The sequence below is a fragment of the Ranitomeya imitator genome, chromosome 1 (assembly GCF_032444005.1).
Source record: "Ranitomeya imitator isolate aRanImi1 chromosome 1, aRanImi1.pri, whole genome shotgun sequence".
Classification (NCBI taxonomy): Eukaryota; Metazoa; Chordata; class Amphibia; order Anura; family Dendrobatidae; genus Ranitomeya; species Ranitomeya imitator.
The window spans coordinates 808,268,681-808,286,955 of NC_091282.1; the positions used below are offsets into that span (position 1 = coordinate 808,268,681).

At 42.9% G+C, this 18,275-nt stretch overlaps 1 protein-coding gene across 2 annotated transcripts in view; it reads left to right on the forward strand.

The window, feature by feature from the left end:
- The window catches only part of BABAM1 (BRISC and BRCA1 A complex member 1), a 64,859-nt gene extending 46,968 nt beyond the window's left edge, over nt 1-17,891 (forward strand). Inside the window, exons 8-9 of one of the 2 annotated variants that reach the window (XM_069739128.1) lie at nt 14,529-14,609; nt 17,604-17,891. In XM_069739128.1, the coding sequence (XP_069595229.1) occupies nt 14,529-14,609; nt 17,604-17,807 (285 nt within the window). In that variant the 3' untranslated portion in view covers nt 17,808-17,891. The remainder of the gene's footprint in view (nt 1-14,528; nt 14,610-17,603) is intronic. The other variant, XM_069739136.1, reaches the window with a different exon arrangement.
- The last annotated feature ends 384 nt before the right edge of the window (nt 17,892-18,275 follow it).

Consider the following 18,275-nt stretch of genomic DNA (forward strand, 5'->3'; position numbering starts at 1 on the left):
CTCTACTGAGTTTACACTATTGGACTCATGATGCTGGAATACGTCCAGAGTCAAATAGTGGCGACACTGTGAACATTGCTACCACCTCACCTGACCAATAACCTTAAGGGTACCATTATAAAACGATTAACCAACGATCCCGACCAGTGATACGACCTGACCGTGATCGTTGTTAAGTCGTCGTGTGGTTGCTGGAGAGCTGTCACACAGACAGCTCTCCAGCGACCAAAAAAGACCAAGTCCCCGTGTAATCTGGGTAAACATTGTGTTATGAAGCGCAGGGCCGCACTCACGATGTTTCCCCTGTTTACCATTGTAAATGTAAAACAAAAAACCCTTACATTCCGGTGTGTGACACGTCCATCGCCGTCAGCTTTCCGCACTGTGCCAGCCCTAAAGCACAGCACAGCGTTTAAGTCAACGGTGTGCTCTGCTTTTACTTTACGGCCGGGAATGACAGTGTCATTCACTGCGGGAAGATGACGGCGAGGGACGTGGTAGACACCGTAATGTAAGTGTGTAGTATTTTTTGGTATTTTTCAATTTTTTGAGTGGGTAAAACACTGCGCTAGTAACCCTGGATATCGATCGCTGGATCGGTGTCAAACACGCCGATCCAACAATGACAGCGTGTGATCAGTGACCCAATAAAGGTCCTGATCATTCGCAGAGACCTACAATCTCCCAGCAGGGGCCTGATCGTTGGTCGCTGTCACGCATAACGATTTCAGAAAAGATAACGTTGCTACGTAACAAAAAACAACTATATCGTTAATGAAATCGTTGTGTGATGGTACCTTTACGGTAGGTTTTAAAATTGATATATTGTGAAATGCTCTTTGTGTTTGTAACATCTCATAGTACAATGAAAGCCAGCCCTAAAAAAATTTGAACAAAAAATTGATAAAATTGTGTCAGACATTGCACATCAGGTGTTACAAACACAAGATTTGTTTATACGGCGCAAGGTGTGATTTGGTGCAAACTTTATTTTAGACAAAGAAACTCCGTATTTTTTTTGATCAAATTAACAATTTTATTACTGGGGACACAAAAAGAAAAAATGGGTAAAGGTTAAGGGGTATTAACGTCAGCGACAAAGGGGGATTGATATCCTCCAGTTTGGGTGTGGGTTGAGGAGAACGAAGAGGAGACGAGGGGGAGGAACCACCATATTTTAACACACTGGACGGGATGCCGACGTCAGTCCAGCCTGTTGAGGGTGGCGATAATGCCAATGCAGGAAGTGAGGGAGGAGGGACGACCAGTGTCCTAGCCAATGTGGACTGGCTATGGCTACTCCTGCTCCGGGTAGACCCAGGCTGGGTACTGGGTGTGCTAGTTCTTGGAGCAGCCATAGCCGACGTTGTAGTTCTGGTCTTTCTTTTTCTCCTCTCTCCCTCTGGGTGTGGTTCGGCTTCCCGTCTTTGTGCCCTTGAAGGCCTGGCAGGAGCAGAACTTTGGGGCTCTGTTCTATGGTGGCGGCGGCGGTGGCCCTCGGCACGCGGAGCTCTGTGTTGGTGCTCTGCAGCAGGAGTCGGAGCCATGGTAGCCAGCGATGGTACTGCGGGCATTGTAGTCGCTGACTGCATGACCCGAGCCTGCTGCAGAGCAGTCACGTATGCATTGTTGCAGGCCTGCATCACCGAAATCTGGAGTTCCGGCGTAAGATGTTCCACCATGCCCTTCTCAATGGCACTAAAAAAATGTTTGGCCGGCCTCGAGAGCTCCGATTCCATTGTTTGAAGACGCCGGTCGATATTGGACAGAGCTGTGTCCATTCTATCGCCCAGCGCCTTGAAACAATTCTGGAAGACCGTGCTCAAATGCAAAAATTCGGGCAGTAGCGGCCTGTCCTTGGCCCGCTGATGCTGTCGGGAAGACCCGAAGGAAGGAGCGACAGAGGCCTCGGCCAGGGGAACATCTGATGGACCGGCTGCCGGTTCGCCAGATTGTGGTGGTGCAGACCTGCTCTCGCTGTGGGATTGCTGTGACGGGTCAGATGGCGATTCACGAAGGACCGCTCCAGAGGGTCGGACAGGCTCGCGGGTGCTGCTGTGTGTTCTGTGAAAACATAAGGAAACCATTAGTATACAAAATATAACATTTCACATTCGTCACCACCTGTGTAAAAGTTAACATTGCATCACACATTATAATTTAACATAATTGTTAAGGGTTAGTTCAGTCTGTCAGTCGTAACGGTTTGCTGATTGAACCGGCCAGCTGCCTGACATGGCTGATGCGACTAATCAGCGCGGGTCACAGGCCTGATTAAAATGCCCGCTCCTTACTCCCCGCAGTGAATGCCTGTCGCCCGCATACTCCCCTGTCATTAATTAACTTTACCGGCGGTATCCATTGCCGCCGTTAATGTTAACCAATTTTTAATATTGACACTGCATATGCCGCATCAGTATTAAAAATAGAATACATTTATTTTTTTCTAAATAGTCACCCATGTTTGGCGTTTGTAACGCCCGACAATTACGCTTATCGTCGGAACTGCCATGACGTCACGGTCATGTGACCGAGACGTCATCACAGGTCCTGCGAGCTGAGCAACCCTGGGAACATAACCTGCCTTGGAGTAGAAGGTATGCCGTGTCTATTATATTTTTCCTTTTTTTTTTAAATCTGGGATAAACCTGGATGGGCAATATACTACTCCACTATGAAATATTGCCCGGGCCTGGCCAATCTACTATCTGTCTGTGTGCTGTATACTTCGTACTTGCCAAAATAAATGGCTGGGCAATAAACTACGTGGCTGGGAAATATACTACGTGAATATGCATGTTTTCCAAACGAGGTGTGGGAATAGGTACTATACTTACTCTCGGCTTTCAAGGACCGGTCGCAGGAATTGCAAAATACGATTGTATTTATATATTGAGGTCCTTAATGCTGCAGCACCACTACGACTCTGTCCCTCCTTTTTCATGACCCTCTTGAAACAGTCCTTCATGGAGCGCCATCTGGTCTTCATATGTTTAACCCCTTCATGACCGGGGGATTTTTCGTTTTTCCGTGTTCGTTTTTCGCTCCCCTCCTTCCCAGAGCCATAACTTTTTTATTTTTCTGTCGATTTGGCCATATGAGGGCTTATTTTTTGCGGGACGAGTTGTACTTTTGAACGACATCATTGGTTTTAGCATGTCGTGTACTAGAAAACGGGAAAAAAATTCCAAGTGCGGTGAAATTGCAAAAAAAGTGCAATCACACACTTGTATTTTGTTTGGCTTTTTTGCTAGGTTCACTAAATGCTAAAACTGACCTGCCATTATGATTCTCCAGGTCATTACGAGTTCATAGACACCAAACATGACTAGGTTATTTTTTATCTAAGTGGTGAAAAAAAATTCCAAACTTTGCTAAAAAAAAAAAAAATTGCGCCATTTTCCGATACTCGTAGCGTCTCTATTTTTCATGATCTGGGGTCGGTTGAGGGCTTATTTTTTGCGTGCCGAGATGACGTTTTTAATGATAGCATTTCGGTGCAGATACGTTCTTTTGATCGCCCGTTATTGCATTTTAATGCAATGTCGCAGCGACCAAAAAAACGTAATTCTGGCGTTTTGAATTTTTTTCCCGCTACGCTGTTTAGCGATCAGGTTAATACTTTTTTTTAATTGATAGATCGGGCGATTCTGAGTGCGGCGATACCAAATATGCGTAGATTTGATATTTTTTTTATTGATTTATTTTGATTGGGGCGAAAGGGGGGTGATTTAAACTTTTATGTTTTTTTTATTTTTTTCACATTTTTTTTAAACTTTTTTTTTTTTACTTTTGCCATGCTTCAATAGCCTCCATGGGAGGCTAGAAGCAGGCACAGCACGATCGGCTCTGCTACATAGCAGCGATCTGCTGATCGCTGCTATGTAGCAGAATTGCACGTGTGCTGTGAGCGCCGACCACAGGGTGGCGCTCACAGCGACGGGCAATCAGTAACCATAGAGGTCTCTAGGACCTCTATGGTTACAATGGAGACGCATCGCCGACCCCCGATCATGTGACGGGGGTCGGCGATGACGTCATTTCCCGCCGCCCGGCCGGAAGCGGTGGTTAAATGCCGCTGTCTGCGTTTGACAGCGGCATTTAACTAGTTAATAGGTGCGGGCAGATCGCGATTCTGCCCGCACCTATTACGGGCACATGTCAGCTGTTCAAAACAGCTGACATGTCCCGGCTTTGGTGCGGGCTCACCGCGGAGCCCTGCATCAAAGCAGGGGAGCCGGCATCGGACGGTATAGTACGTCCGATGCCGGTAAGGGGTTAACTGTGTTTAAAGTAAAAAAAAAAAAATTAGGTTGAGAGAAAATATTGAAATTGATAACGCAACCGTGTGCAATCCCAATAGAAGACATCATAGACGGTTGTGTATCCTGGCATGATGGGTCAGAGCAGCATTTCGGCAATACTTACGAAATTTATCTTTGACCGCGGGGGAAGCGCTGTCGAAGCCATCCCACAGCGATTTTGCCACCTCAAGCCACAAACGGCGCAACACGCCCTGGTCCGCGTGCCGGGGGTCACGGCTGTCCCACAACGGGCCTCGCTCCTGTATGGATGCAACCATGAGGTCGATGTCCAGTGGTTCATCATGGGCCCGTTGTGAAACCTAGAATAATTGGAAAATATTAATGTTTGCAAGATAAAAATTGTTCTCCCAACCTCCTCCACCACCCCCCATACCCAAAAAAAAAAGTTAAAGAAAAAAAAGGAATAGGTTGTTTGAAATAAAAACTTACTCGCCGTCCTGCCACCACAGCTTGGTCCCGTGGTCTCTGCTCCTGCGGGCTATGTTCCTCCTGGCTCTCCTCCTCACTTGAAGAAGCCTGGAAAATAGTTTAAAAAAAGTTGAGTGACCCGTCTACAAATGACACCGAATAGTAAGCAACAGTAGATCATGTACACACCGGACTCCTAAGCGGTGGGGTGATGCTTGACTCGCTGGCCATTTTTACTAGATGAAATTCTGAAATAAAAAACAAAATAAAATTTATCCTATGCACAATACAGCGGAACATAGGAAAATATATAAAAAAAACAATACATTTACATTTCAACCACAAAGAACATTGCACTTAAGGCCCCTTCACATTAAGCGACGCTGCAGCGATACCGACAACGATCCGGATCGCTGCAGCGTCACTGTTTGGTCGCTGGAGAGCTGTCACACAGACCTCTCTCCAGCGACCAACGATGCCGGTAACCAGGGTAAACATCGGGTAACTAAGCGCAGGGCCGCGCTTAGTAACCCGATGTTTACCCTGGTTACCATCCTAAAAGTAAAAAAAACAAACAGTACATACTTACCTACCGCTATCTGTCCCCGGCGCTCTGCTTCTCTGCACTCCTCCTGTACTGTCTGTGTGAGCACAGCGGCCGGAAAGCAGAGCGGTGACGTCACCGCTCTGCTTTCCGGCTGACCGACGCTCACAGCCAGTACAGGAGGAGTGCAGAGCACAGCGCCAGGGACAGACAGCGGTAGGTAAGTATGTACTGTTTGTTTTTTTTTACTTTTAGGATGGTAACCAGAGTAAATATCGGGTTACTAAGCGCGGCCCTGCGCTTAGTTACCCGATGTTTACCCTGGTTACCAGTGAAGACATCGCTGGATCGGTGTCACACACGCCGATCCAGCGATGTCCGCGGGAGATCCAGCGACGAAATAAAGTTCTGGACTTTCTTCAGCGACCAACGATCTCCCAGCAGGGGCCTGATCGTTGGTCGCTGTCACACATAACGATTTCATTAACGATATCGTTGCTACGTCACAAAATGCAACGATATCGTTAACAATAGCGTTATGTGTGAAGGTACCTTTATTGTACAATGCCAACTGAACTAACGCTGAGCAAACAACACTGCCACATTGAAACAAAAAACAATGGCATAGACAACACAATGGCAGAGTAAACAAAAGCCTAAAGATAACAAAACAAATACACAACAGACCCTATGTCGTAATCCAAAAAGACAGTTTTTTTTAACACAATTTTTACTACATTGATTGCCAAAAGTCAAAAGAAAAGCCAAACCATACCGCCATACGTGACAATTCAAAAAAAAAAAACAAAAAAAAAAAGAAAACGGCAAACAAAAAAAAAAAGAAAACGGCTAAATATAAAGACCTTAAATACCTCAGAATCTGATTAAAAAAAGCAAACATTTCTATTTAAAAAAAAAAATAAAAATTTGGAACAGCATGCACGGAGCAACCCAAAAAACACAATAGATTTTTGAAACAAAAAAATTAACAACCCCCAAAAATTAAGGACAGAAACGGCAATCCTGGATACACCACCATACTTTACAATAAAACCTACATGGCCGGAGACAATAAAAGGCCATACAACGCCATACATCACAACCAGAAACATACAACAATGTCTTTACACAACCACAGTGCAGAACATAATACACAACTTGCAATAAAAATAATTACATTTAAAACATGTAGAAAAGGCGCAGAATCATTCTATACTACCATACTTTACAATAAAACCAACATGGCCGGAGACAATGAAACGCCATCATATAACGCAAGAAAAATACATCACAACAGAATAAAAAAACACCCCCAAACCAATAAATGGAAAAGAAAAGTCAATCCTGGAAAGAACAATAATCATGGCCGGAGACAATTAAACGCCATTCTATACAACGCCATACATCACAACCAGACTAAAAATACAACAATGTCTTTACACAACCACAGTGCAGAATATAATACACAACTTGCAATAAAACAATTTAAAAATAAAACATGTAGAAAATGCGCAGAATCATTCTATACTTACATCTCTGGACAGCAGATGATGACGTCTGGTGTGTTGGCTATGCTGCAGCAGAAGTGACAAACAATCCAAACATTCTCTTTATATATGGGGGATGTTTATCACTGTCTAGACACTGTCTAGACACTTTTTTGTGTAATTTTATTTAACGACGCATGCGTCGCACAACGCACGCACGACGCACGCACTTGCATCACGTGCGTTGTCAATTGGTTTCAATGGGAGATTGTAACGCAATGACGACGCACGAGCGACGCAAGTGCGACGCATGCGTTTTATCGACGCTACAAAAATGCAACATGTAGCGTCTCCGACGCCACCCCAGGTGCAGTAAAACGACGCATGCGTCGTGCGTTTTCACAAAAACGCATGACAACGCAATGCATGCGTCCCCAATGTTAAAGATAGGGGCGCATGACGCATGCGTCGTTGTGCGTCGACGACGCTGCGTCGCATGACGCTAATGTGAACGTAGCCTTACAAGTGCAATGTTAACACTTTCCTGGCCTGAAAGTGTTCTCAGAATGGTGGTAGTCACAGGGGATCTTAAATCTACCCCCACCCCCAGAAGTCCCAGCATGCACACCCTAGGATCAAGTTGTATCTGTATCCCGAATACTCGTTTAATCAGGGAGGTCACCCCCACCCTGTATCAACACATTCCCATAGCATATGCATCAGATGGGCCCATTCATGCTGCATCTTGGGCATGAGTTTTCAGTCCGAGCCCCAATTTTAACCCCTCTGTGACCTTAGACGTACTATCCCGTCGAGGTGCCCTGGGCTTATCTGACCCTGGACGGGATAGTACGTCATAGCCGATCGGCCGCGCTCACGGGGGGAGCGCGGCCGATCGCGGCCGGGTGTCAGCTGCTTATCGCAGCTGACATCCGGCACTATGTGCCAGGAGCGGTCACGGACCGCCCCCGGCACATTAACCCCTGGCACACCGCGATCAAAGATGATCGCGATGTGCCGGCGGTGCAGGGAAGCACCGCGCAGGGAGGGGGCTCCCTGCGGGCTTCCCTGAGACCCCCGGAGCAACGCGATGTGATCGCGTTGCTGCGAGGGTCTCACCTCCCTCCCTGCTCCCTCCAGCCCCGGATCCAAGATGGCCGCGGATCCGGGTCCTGCAGGGAGGGAGGTGGCTTCACAGAGCCTGCTCAGAGCAGGCACTGTGAAGGCTGCAGCGCTGCATGTCAGATCAGTGATCTGACAGAGTGCTGTGCAAACTGTCAGATCACTGATCTGTGATGTCCCCCCCTGGGACAAAGTAAAAAAGCAAAAAAAAAATTTTCCAAATGTGTAAAAAAAATTAAAAAAAATATTCCAAAATAATGAAAAAAAAAATAAAAAATATTATTCCCATAAATACATTTCTTCATCTAAATAAAAAAAAACCCAATAAAAGTACACATATTTAGTATCGCCGCGTCCGTAATGACCCGACCTATAAAACTGGCCCACTAGTTAACCCCTTCAGTAAACACCGTAAGAAAAAAAAAAAAAAAACGAGGCAAAAAACAACGCTTTATTATCATACCGCCAAACAAAAAGTGGAATAACACGCGATCAAAAAGACAGATATAAATAACCATGGTACCGCTGAAAGCGTCATATTGTCCCGCAAAAAACGAGCCGCCATACAGCATCATCAGCAAAAAAATAAAAAAGTTATAGTCCTGAGAATAAAGCGATGCAAAAATAATTATTTTTTTCTGTAAAATAGTTTTTATCGTATAAAAGCGCCAAACCATAAAAAAATGATATAAATGAGGTATCGCTGTAATCGTACTGACCCGAAGAATAAAACTGCTTTATCAATTTTACCAAACGCGGAACGGTATAAACACCTCCCCCAAAAGAAATTCATGAATAGCTGGTTTTTGGTCATTCTTCCTCACAAAAATCGGAATAAAAAGCGATCAAAAAATGTCACGTGCCCGAAAATGTTTTCAATAAAAACGTCAACTCGTCCCGCAAAAAACAAGACCTCACATGACTCTGTGGACCAAAATATGGAAAAATTATAGCTCTCAAAATGTGGTATTGCAAAAATATTTTTTGCAATAAAAAGGGTCTTTCAGTGTGTGACGGCTGCCAATCATAAAAATCTGCTAAAAAACTCGCTATAAAAGTAAATCAAACCCCCCTTCATCACCCCCTTAGTTAGGGAAAAATAAAAAAAAATGTATTTATTTCCATTTTCCCATTAGGGCTAGGGTTAGGGCTAGGGCTAGGGTTAGGGTTAGGGCTAGGGTTAGGGTTAGGGCTAGGGTTAGGGTTAGGGCTAGGGTTAGGGTTGGGGCTACAGTTAGGGTTGGGGCTAAAGTTAGGGTTAGGGTTTAGATTACATTTACAGTTGAGAATAGGGTTGGGATTAGGGTTAGGGGTGTGTCAGGGTTAGAGGTGTGGTTAGGGTTACCGTTGGAATTAGGGTTAGGGGTGTGTTTAGATTAGGGTTTCAGTTATAATTGGGGGGTTTCCACTGTTTCGGCACATCAGGGGCTCTCCAAACACGACATGGCGTCCGATCTCAATTCCAGCCAATTCTGCGTTGAAAAAGTAAAACAGTGCTCCTTCCCTTCCGAGCTCTCCTGTGTGCCCAAACAGGGGTTTACCCTCACATATGGGGTATCAGCGTACTCAGGACAAATTGGACAACAACTTTTGTGGACCAATTTCTCCTGTTACCCTTGGGAAAATACAAAACTGGGGGCTAAAAAATAATTTTTGTGGGAAAACAAAAAGATTTTTTATTTTCACGGCTCTGCGTTATAAACTGTAGTGAAACACTTGGGGGTTCAAAGTTCTCACAACACATCTACATAAGTTCCTTGTGGGGTCTAGTTTCCAATATGGGGTCACTTGTGGGGGGTTTCTACTGTTTAGGTACATTAGGGGCTCTGCAAACGCAATGTGACGCCTGCAGACCATTCCATCTAAGTCTGCATTCCAAATGGCGCTCCTTCCCTTCCGAGCCCTCCCATGCGCCCAAACGGTGGTCCCCCCCCACATATGGGGTATCAGCGTACTCAGGACAAATTGGACAACAACTTTTGGGGTCCAATTTCTCCTGTTACCCTAGGGAAAATACAAAACTGGGGGCTAAAATATAATTTTTGTGGGAAAAAAATTTTGTTTTATTTTTATGGCTCTGCATTATAAACTTCTGTGAAGCCCTTGGTGGGTCAAAGTGCTCACCACACATCCAGATAAGTTCCTTAGGGGGTCTACTTTCCAAAATGGTGTCACTTGTGGGGGGTTTCAATGTTTAGGCACATCAGTGGCTCTCCAAACGCAACATGGCGTCCCATCTCAATTCCTGTCAATTTTGCATTGAAAAGTCAAACGGCGCTCCTTCCCTTTTGAGCTCTCCCATGCGCCCAAACAGTGGTTTACTGCCACATATGGGGTATCAGCGTACTCAGGACAAATTGGACAACAACTTTTGAGGTCCAATTTCTTCTCTTACCCTTGGAAAAATAAAAAATTGGGGGCAAAAATATAATTTTTGTGAAAAAATATGATTTTTTATTTTTACGGTTCTGCATTATAAACTTCTGTGAAGCACTTGGTGGGTCAAAGTGCTCACCACACATCCAGATAAGTTCCTTAGGGGGTCTACTTTCCAAAATGGTGTCACTTGTGGGGGGTTTCAATGTATAGGCACATCAGTGGCTCTCCAAACGCAACATGGCGTCCCATCTCAATTCCTGTCAATTTTGCATTGAAAAGTCAAACGGCGCTCCTTCCCTTCCGAGCTCTCCCATGTGCCCAAACAGTGGTTTACTGCCACATATGGGGTATCAGCATACTCAGGACAAATTGGACAACAACTTTTGGGGTCCATTTTCTCCTGTTACCCTTGGTAAAATAAAACAAATTGGAGCTGAAGTAAATTTTTTGTGTAAAAAAGTTAAATGTTCATTTTTATTTAAACATTCCAAAAATTCCTATTAAACACCTGAAGGGTTAATAAACTTCTTGAATGTGGTTTTGAGCACCTTGAGGGGTGCAGTTTTTAGAATGGTGTCACACTTGGGCATTTTCTATCATATAGACCCCTCAAAATGACTTCAAATGAGACGTGGTCCCTAAAAAAAAATGGTGTTGTAAAAATGAGAAATTGCTGGTCAACTTTTAACCCTTATAACTCCCTAACAAAAAAAAAAATTGGTTCCAAAATTATGCTGATGTAAAGGAGACATGTGGGAAATGTTACTTATTAAGTATTTTGTGTGACATATCTCTGTGATTTAATTGCATAAAAATTCAAAGTTTGAAAATTGCGAAATTTTCAAAATTTTCGCCAAATTTCCGTTTTTTTCAGAAATAAACGCAGGTACTATCAAAGAAATTTTACCACTATCATGAAGTACAATATGTCACGAGAAAACAGTGTCAGAATCACCAGGATCCGTTGAAGCGTTTCGGAGTTATAACCTCATAAAGGGACAGTGGTCAGAATTGTAAAAATTGGCCTGGTCATTGACATGCAAACCACCCTTGGGGGTAAAGGGGTTAAACAATATATTAGGTGTCTTATATACCCTGTGGATAAGGGAAATTTGGGACATTCTTTGGGACTCAGATAAAGATAGTGTAGGTGTTGTTTCTAGTATTTAATTCTATTGTTCTTCAGATATGGGGCCAACATCCTCGTCCCACTTTGATCTGACCATCATGGGATGCTTATCTCAATAAAAGGGTAATATCCTGTAAATGGAGGAAATAAGGCCCTTCGTATTAGATGCTGTAGCTAATAAATCTAAGATATAGTGATTAGATATATCTACCTTAGTAGTCTTAATTTGTGTCTGGGAGGCATGACGAAGCTGCAAATACTGATAGAAAATTCTATGTGGAATGCCAAACCCAGAGCGAATCAGATCAAAACTTTGGATTGATCCGTCACGTATTATTTGGGTCACTATCAAAATCCCTCTGCGTTTCCTTTCACCAAAGTCATCTAGTTTAGCTATTTCGTTTAGTTTAAAATTGTGCCACAGAGGGGAATAATTTGTGAAACCCTTGCCCCTATCCCAGATTTTATAGATCAAATTTAGAGTGTGAACCGTTAACTCATTTTCCCTGAGAAAACCAGCCTCAATAGCTAATAGTGGTTTCTCCTGTTTTAGTGCCCTCCTTTATTAGCTGACCCGAAGCTCCAGAGTGGTCAGTTGTACCCCAGCTGTGAAACTTCTGTAGCTGCGAGGCTATGAAGTATAACCAAGCGTTTGGAACTGCTAGGCCCCCATTATCCTTTCCCCTTTGCAGGGTTTCAAATCAAATTTAATTCTGGGTTACTGTTTTATCCAGATGAGTTCCTGAAACAACCCATGTATTTTTTGAAAGAAAGACCTAGGAATCCAAATTGGAGTATTACGAAGAAGATAAAGGAGATGTGGCATTAGGATAATTTTCAAAAGATTACTTCTTCCCACTTGAGACATTGGGAGGCGACACCATATATCCACCTTAGACCTACATTTTAACACCAGGGGGGCTAAGTTATGTGAATGAAAGTCCTGAGGGTTAGCAGAGACCATTAACCATAAATATTTAAGAGTATACTATTTGAATTTGTGTATACTTCGATGACTATTCCTCTGGAAGAGGATCAACAGGCATAAGTACCGATTTGCTCCTGTTCTAATGTCCATTACTGGTCCTACAGAAGTGTCTAGGTCCACCCAAAAAAAGAAGCATATCCACGTATAGAGAGATTTTCATCTCTATTGACCCACACCGAAAGCCAGAGATTGCAGGATTATTTCGTATCAAACAGGCAAATGGGCTCTATGGCTATTGCAAAAAGAAGGGTTGACAGGGGACATCCCTGCCGTGTTAACCTTTCCAGATCAAACAATCCGATATATGACCGTTACCCTGGAGTTTTGCCCTAGGAGAACTATATAATAACTGGATAATTGAAATAAATGTAACCTCTGAATTTCATGCCCTTTAACACAGCCCACAAAAAGTTCCATTTGACGCTGTCAAATGCCTTGGTGGTGTCTAAGGAAAGGATCGCCCTTGTTCCCGTGGATTTTGAACTAAGCTGTATCCGCATATATAATCGCCTTATATTATTTGAGGTGGTCTTGTTTGGTATAAATCCAGTTTGATTATCTTGTATTATCCTTGTAATCACCTTGGATAATCCATTTGCAAGAATCTTAGCCAGCAGTTTGATGTCACTTTGCAGGAGGGAGATGGGTCTGTAAGAATCAGGCAAGGATGGATCCTTTCCAGGTTTCAATATTAAAACTGTCGATCCTCTTCTAAAAAAAACTTGGCTACTCGTTCTCAGGTCAGAACTTTTCTTCATGGAGTGGCCTATGCAGCCCCTTTTAACCAAATGCCAGCGGATCCCTGGGACCTCAACTTGGTTCTGGAGGCCCTCAGGAGCTCCCCCTTTGATCCGCTGCAAAAAGTCTCTCTACTTTTTTTTGTGGAAGTAGTTTTTATCGTGGCCATTACTTCCATCAGGCATGTTTTGCATCTGGCCTCTATTTCTTGTCACTCACCTTTCCTTGTTCTCCATCATGACAAGGTGGTTTTGCGACTAGTGCCTCCTTTCATCTCAATGAGGACATTGTCCTCTCTTTCTGTCCATCTCCAGTGCACCCTGTGGAGCGTTCACTGTACAGGTTGGACCTAGTAAGGGAGATTCACATTTACCTCGCTAGAACCGCCCCCTTCCGGAGGACGGATTCTCTCTGTTGTCCCTGAGGGTGCGCATAGAGGTCTCTCGGCTTCTAAGGCTACGATTGTTCGCTGGATCCGGTCGGCATGCCAGATTAAGAACAGAGCTCCTCCCCCTGGGATTAAGGCCCACTCTACCTGAGTGATGGGTGCTTCCTGGGCTGTTCATCAAAGGGCATCCCCTCTACAACTTTGCAAAGCGGCAACCTGGTCTTCAAGTCACACATTTTTACAGGGTCTATACCTACGCTTAAGCTGATGCCAACCTAGGCAGGAGAATTTTGAAGGCGGCGGTGGTTAATTCCCCTGCATGAATGGAGTCTGTGCTGTTTGCCTCCCTTGGAACTTCTTTGGGACGTCCCATGATTTCCTGTATCCCCCAATGAAGGGATAAAGAAAACAGGATTTTTGGTTACTCACCATAAAATCTGTTTCTTGGAGCCTTCACTGGGGACATGGCACATGTTTGACAGCTTTGTTAATGGTTTTTATACTGTTACAGTTTGAATTTGTGTATTCTTCTTTTACTTCTGCTACTGCTTTCTCTATAACTGATTATGTTAGTGCCAGTTGGTGGGGAATATACTGTTGGGGAGGAGCTATTTTTTTGTGCATATTGTCAGCCACCTAGTGTCAGCAGCACACACCCTATGATTTCTTGTGTCCCCGAATGAAGGCTCTGAGAAACAGATTTTGCGGCGAGTAACCAAAAATCTTGTTTTGTTTTTGTTTTTTGTCTGTTGTTTTTGCTATATATTGTCCCTAATAAAATCAAATATTTTCATTTTATTGGGTGTGCACACGTTTTCTTCCCTGTCTTTTTCTTCTCAATTGACAGTTATTTTTACAGGGTTTTTGTAGCACCCCACTCTACATATATTCTAGCAGTGTCCATTTTTTTGTGTTTTCCACTAGATGAAAACTATTTTATTTTTGTTGTTGTTGCTTATGTTCCATGATTCTCAGTTAAAAGCCATTATATATAATTGTAATCTTGCATTTTATCTACAGAAAATGCTGCAGTCCCCTTATTTTTTCTTTGATGTCATTTACATCCATAATGGGTCCGATGAGGAAGATATAACCTGGAAAGTAAGTGTGTAATCAGCACATTGCTAATTTCATAATTTGATCGCAATTAACTAATTACCCTCTTTAACCCCTTTTTGCCAGCTGACGGAATAGTACGTCAGCTGGCAGTATCCCCCACTTTGACATGGGCTTCGGCGGTGAGCCCACCTCAAAGCCGCGACATGTCAGCTGTTTTCAACAGCTGACATTTGCGCACAATAGGTGCAGGTGGAATCGCGATCTGCCCGCACCCATTAACTAGTTAAATATAGCTGTCAAACTCTGACAGCGGCATTTAACAAGCGCTGCCGACCACGCTGCCGGAACTACTCGCATCGCTGATCCCCGTCACGTGATCGGGGGTCATCGGTGCATTGCCATCACAACCAGAGGTCTCCTTGAGACCTCTATGGTTGTTTTGTTTTTTAAATTTGTTTATTAACCCCTTCCCGACCTCCGCCGTACTATTACGGCGGAGGTCGGGTCCCCTGCTTTGATGTGGGCTCCACCTCAAAGCCGGGACATGTCAGCTGTTTTGAACAGCTGACATGTGCCCACAATAGCGGCGGGTGAAATCGCGATTCACCCGCCACTATTAACCAGTTAAATGCCGCTGTCAAACAGGCATTTCCCGACACCCGGCCGGAAATGATCGCAACGCCGACCCCCGTCACATGATTGGGGGTCGGTAATGCGTCAGGATGGTAACCATAGAGGTACTAGAGACCTCTATGGTTACTGATGCCAGCCTGCTGTGAGCGCCACCCTGTGGTCGGCGCTCATAGCAAGCCTGCAATTCAGCTAAATAGCAGCGATCTGATGATCCAGTTGTGCCAGCTTCAAGCCTCCCATGGAGGCTATTGAAGCATGGCAAAAGTTAAAAAAAAATGTTTTAAAAAAATATGAAAAAAAAAAAAAAGCAAAAGTTTAAATCACCCCCATTTGCCCCACTCAAAATAAAACAATAAAAAAATCAAACCAACAAATATTTGGTATCGCCGCGTTCAGAATCGCCCGATTTATCATTAAAAAAAGGATTAACTTGTTCGCTAAACGGCGTAGCGAGAAAAAAATTCGAAACGCCGGAATTACGTTGTTTTTAGTTGCCACGACATTGCATTAAAATGTAATAACGGGCGATCAAAAGAACGTATCTGCACCAAAATGGTATCATTAAAAACGCCAGCTCGGCAGGCAAAAAATAAACCCTCACCTGACCCCAGATCACAAAAAATGGAGACGCTACCGTTATCGGAAGATTGCGCAAATTATTTTTTTTTACCACTTAGATAAGAGAGCCTAGAGATGTTTGGTGTCTATGAACTCGTAATGACCTGGAGAATCATAATGGCAGGTCAGTTTGAGCATTTAGTGAACCTAGCAAAAAAGCCAAACAAAAAACAAGTGTGGGATTGCACATTTTTTGCAATTTCATCGCACTTGGAATTTTTTTCCCGTTTTCTGTTATACGACATGGTAAAACCAATGGTATTGTTCAAAAGTACAACTCGTCCCGCAAAAAATAAGCCCCCATATGGCGATATTGACTGAAAAATAAAAAAGTTATGGCTCTGGAAGGGGAGGGGAGCGAAAAAATGAAAAAAGCATCGGGGGTGAAGGCGTTAATATATTTAATCTTTCACAAATTTGTAAAATCTACACTTAACTATTTGTAAGGCCTGGTGCACTTGGCCATGTTTTGACTCTGTTTAAAGTTATATATGTAGCTGTAATAAGGCACCCTTCCACTTATAGTGTCATTTTCTGTGGAGTGTTTTCTTTCCCTGCTGATTTCTGTGTAAATCTAATGAAAAATAAAATATGGAATGTTTTTATGCCAATTATTTTTTCCTAGAAGCATTGTTCCTGTCATAAACCCATTGGTTCATAATTCATACCACATACAATGCCCAATGAACATGCTAAGTCCAAAATGCAATTATTTGTCAAAAATGTATATTTTAATTAATACAAAAAGCTGATACATAGCTAAAAACATATAGGGCACAACTGGAGGTGGGGAGACAGTACATGGAACAGTAATTCATAATAGCACCATGATCGGTGCATTGAGTAAAATGCAAGCAAAAACTGTATGTCAGGAGAAGACTGTCCTCTGGGAGGATATCAGCCTGTCTACAAAAGCATAGCCAGATTCATAGGTATATACTGTATGCTCATGGTAAGTTCATGTCTGAAGATGAAGTCTTTATGCCCACCAGCTCGCTCTCCTTCTAAGACTGTCTGTCCTACGGTATTTTATCATTTTGTGGTGTCTATGTTCGGTTGGGTCCTGGGAATATTGCTTTGACATGTCCCACCTAGCTAAACATTGTTGTACATCAAGTATACCTTGCCTTCATGGCAGACACATTTTTTTTAGGGCAGTGTACTTTCTCTGTACAATAATGGGTCTTGTCACACTACATAAATAGATCAGGAACACAGAAAAGTATTCAAGTTGTTGACTTCGCCTCCAAACTCCATAGATCTTAATCTGATTGAGCATCTTTGGTATGCGCTGAAAAATAATTCTGAACCTATGGAGTCATATAACACACCAACATGCATATCTGCTTTAAAACTCTTGGTGTCCGATACCACAGGAAACTTTGTAAAGGTATGTTCACACTGATGGGTTTTCAGGATTTTTTTAGAGCAGAAACTCTCCCCCAAAAAATTAGGCATTCAAAATCCACTAGTTTTGATTGTCGAGTTGGAGAGTTATGGCTCCAAAATCTCTGAGTCAGTGTGAACATACCCTCTCACAAAGATTTTTTTTTTTTTTTAATGTTAGTTGATTGTATATATTCATATGCTAAGAGTTTTTAATGTCGATGTATTGTTACCCTATAGTGTCCTAGAGCTATACATGTACAATACAAAAATACATCTTCTTATGCTGACCGCTTTTAAATTTAGTAAATTACAATGTTTACACCTAATATGTCTTATACCTTTTTTATTTTTACCTTGCAAATATCAATGTCTTCTTTTCTTTTCTCTATTGAACAGGATGCTTTTGACTTCTTTAGCATTTTGGATACTAAAGGCACAAGTTATAAATATGAGGTATCAATATCAGGACCTGCTCTGGAACTTCACAACTGTATGGCCAGGCTCCTAGCCCACCCTCTTCAGCGCCCGTTTCAGAGTCATGCTTCTTACAGCCTTCTAGATGAAGAAGAGGAGTCCGCAGAGAGTGATCTGACAGTCTAAAACAAATTGATTTATATCATTTTAGTGGTAATATTAAAGTGACACATTTTTACATAAACTACATAATGGTTGCACTATGTATAATTGTTGCTGACTTGTATAATTTTATTATTTCCTTGTTGGCTTGTTTTCTAAACATAAAATACAAAATCAAACCTTTTTTTTTTTTAAACCGCTTTCACTATGGGTTAAATAATTTATACCTTATTTTTTTAAATGCTGCTTTATTAAGTGTGTGTGTGGGCTAAGGATAGAGTACTTAAAATATTAGGCTAAAAGACATACCTGACCATAGACCTTCCCGTAGCTTTAGACTATAGTAAATATGAAACAAAAATATTACATACTATCTGAGGCTATGTGCACACGTTGCGGATTAGCCTTAGGAATTTCTGGTGTGGATTTTGCCTCTCCTGGCAGAAAACGCAGCTGCGGATTTGTCGCTGTTTTTGTGCGGATCCACAGCGG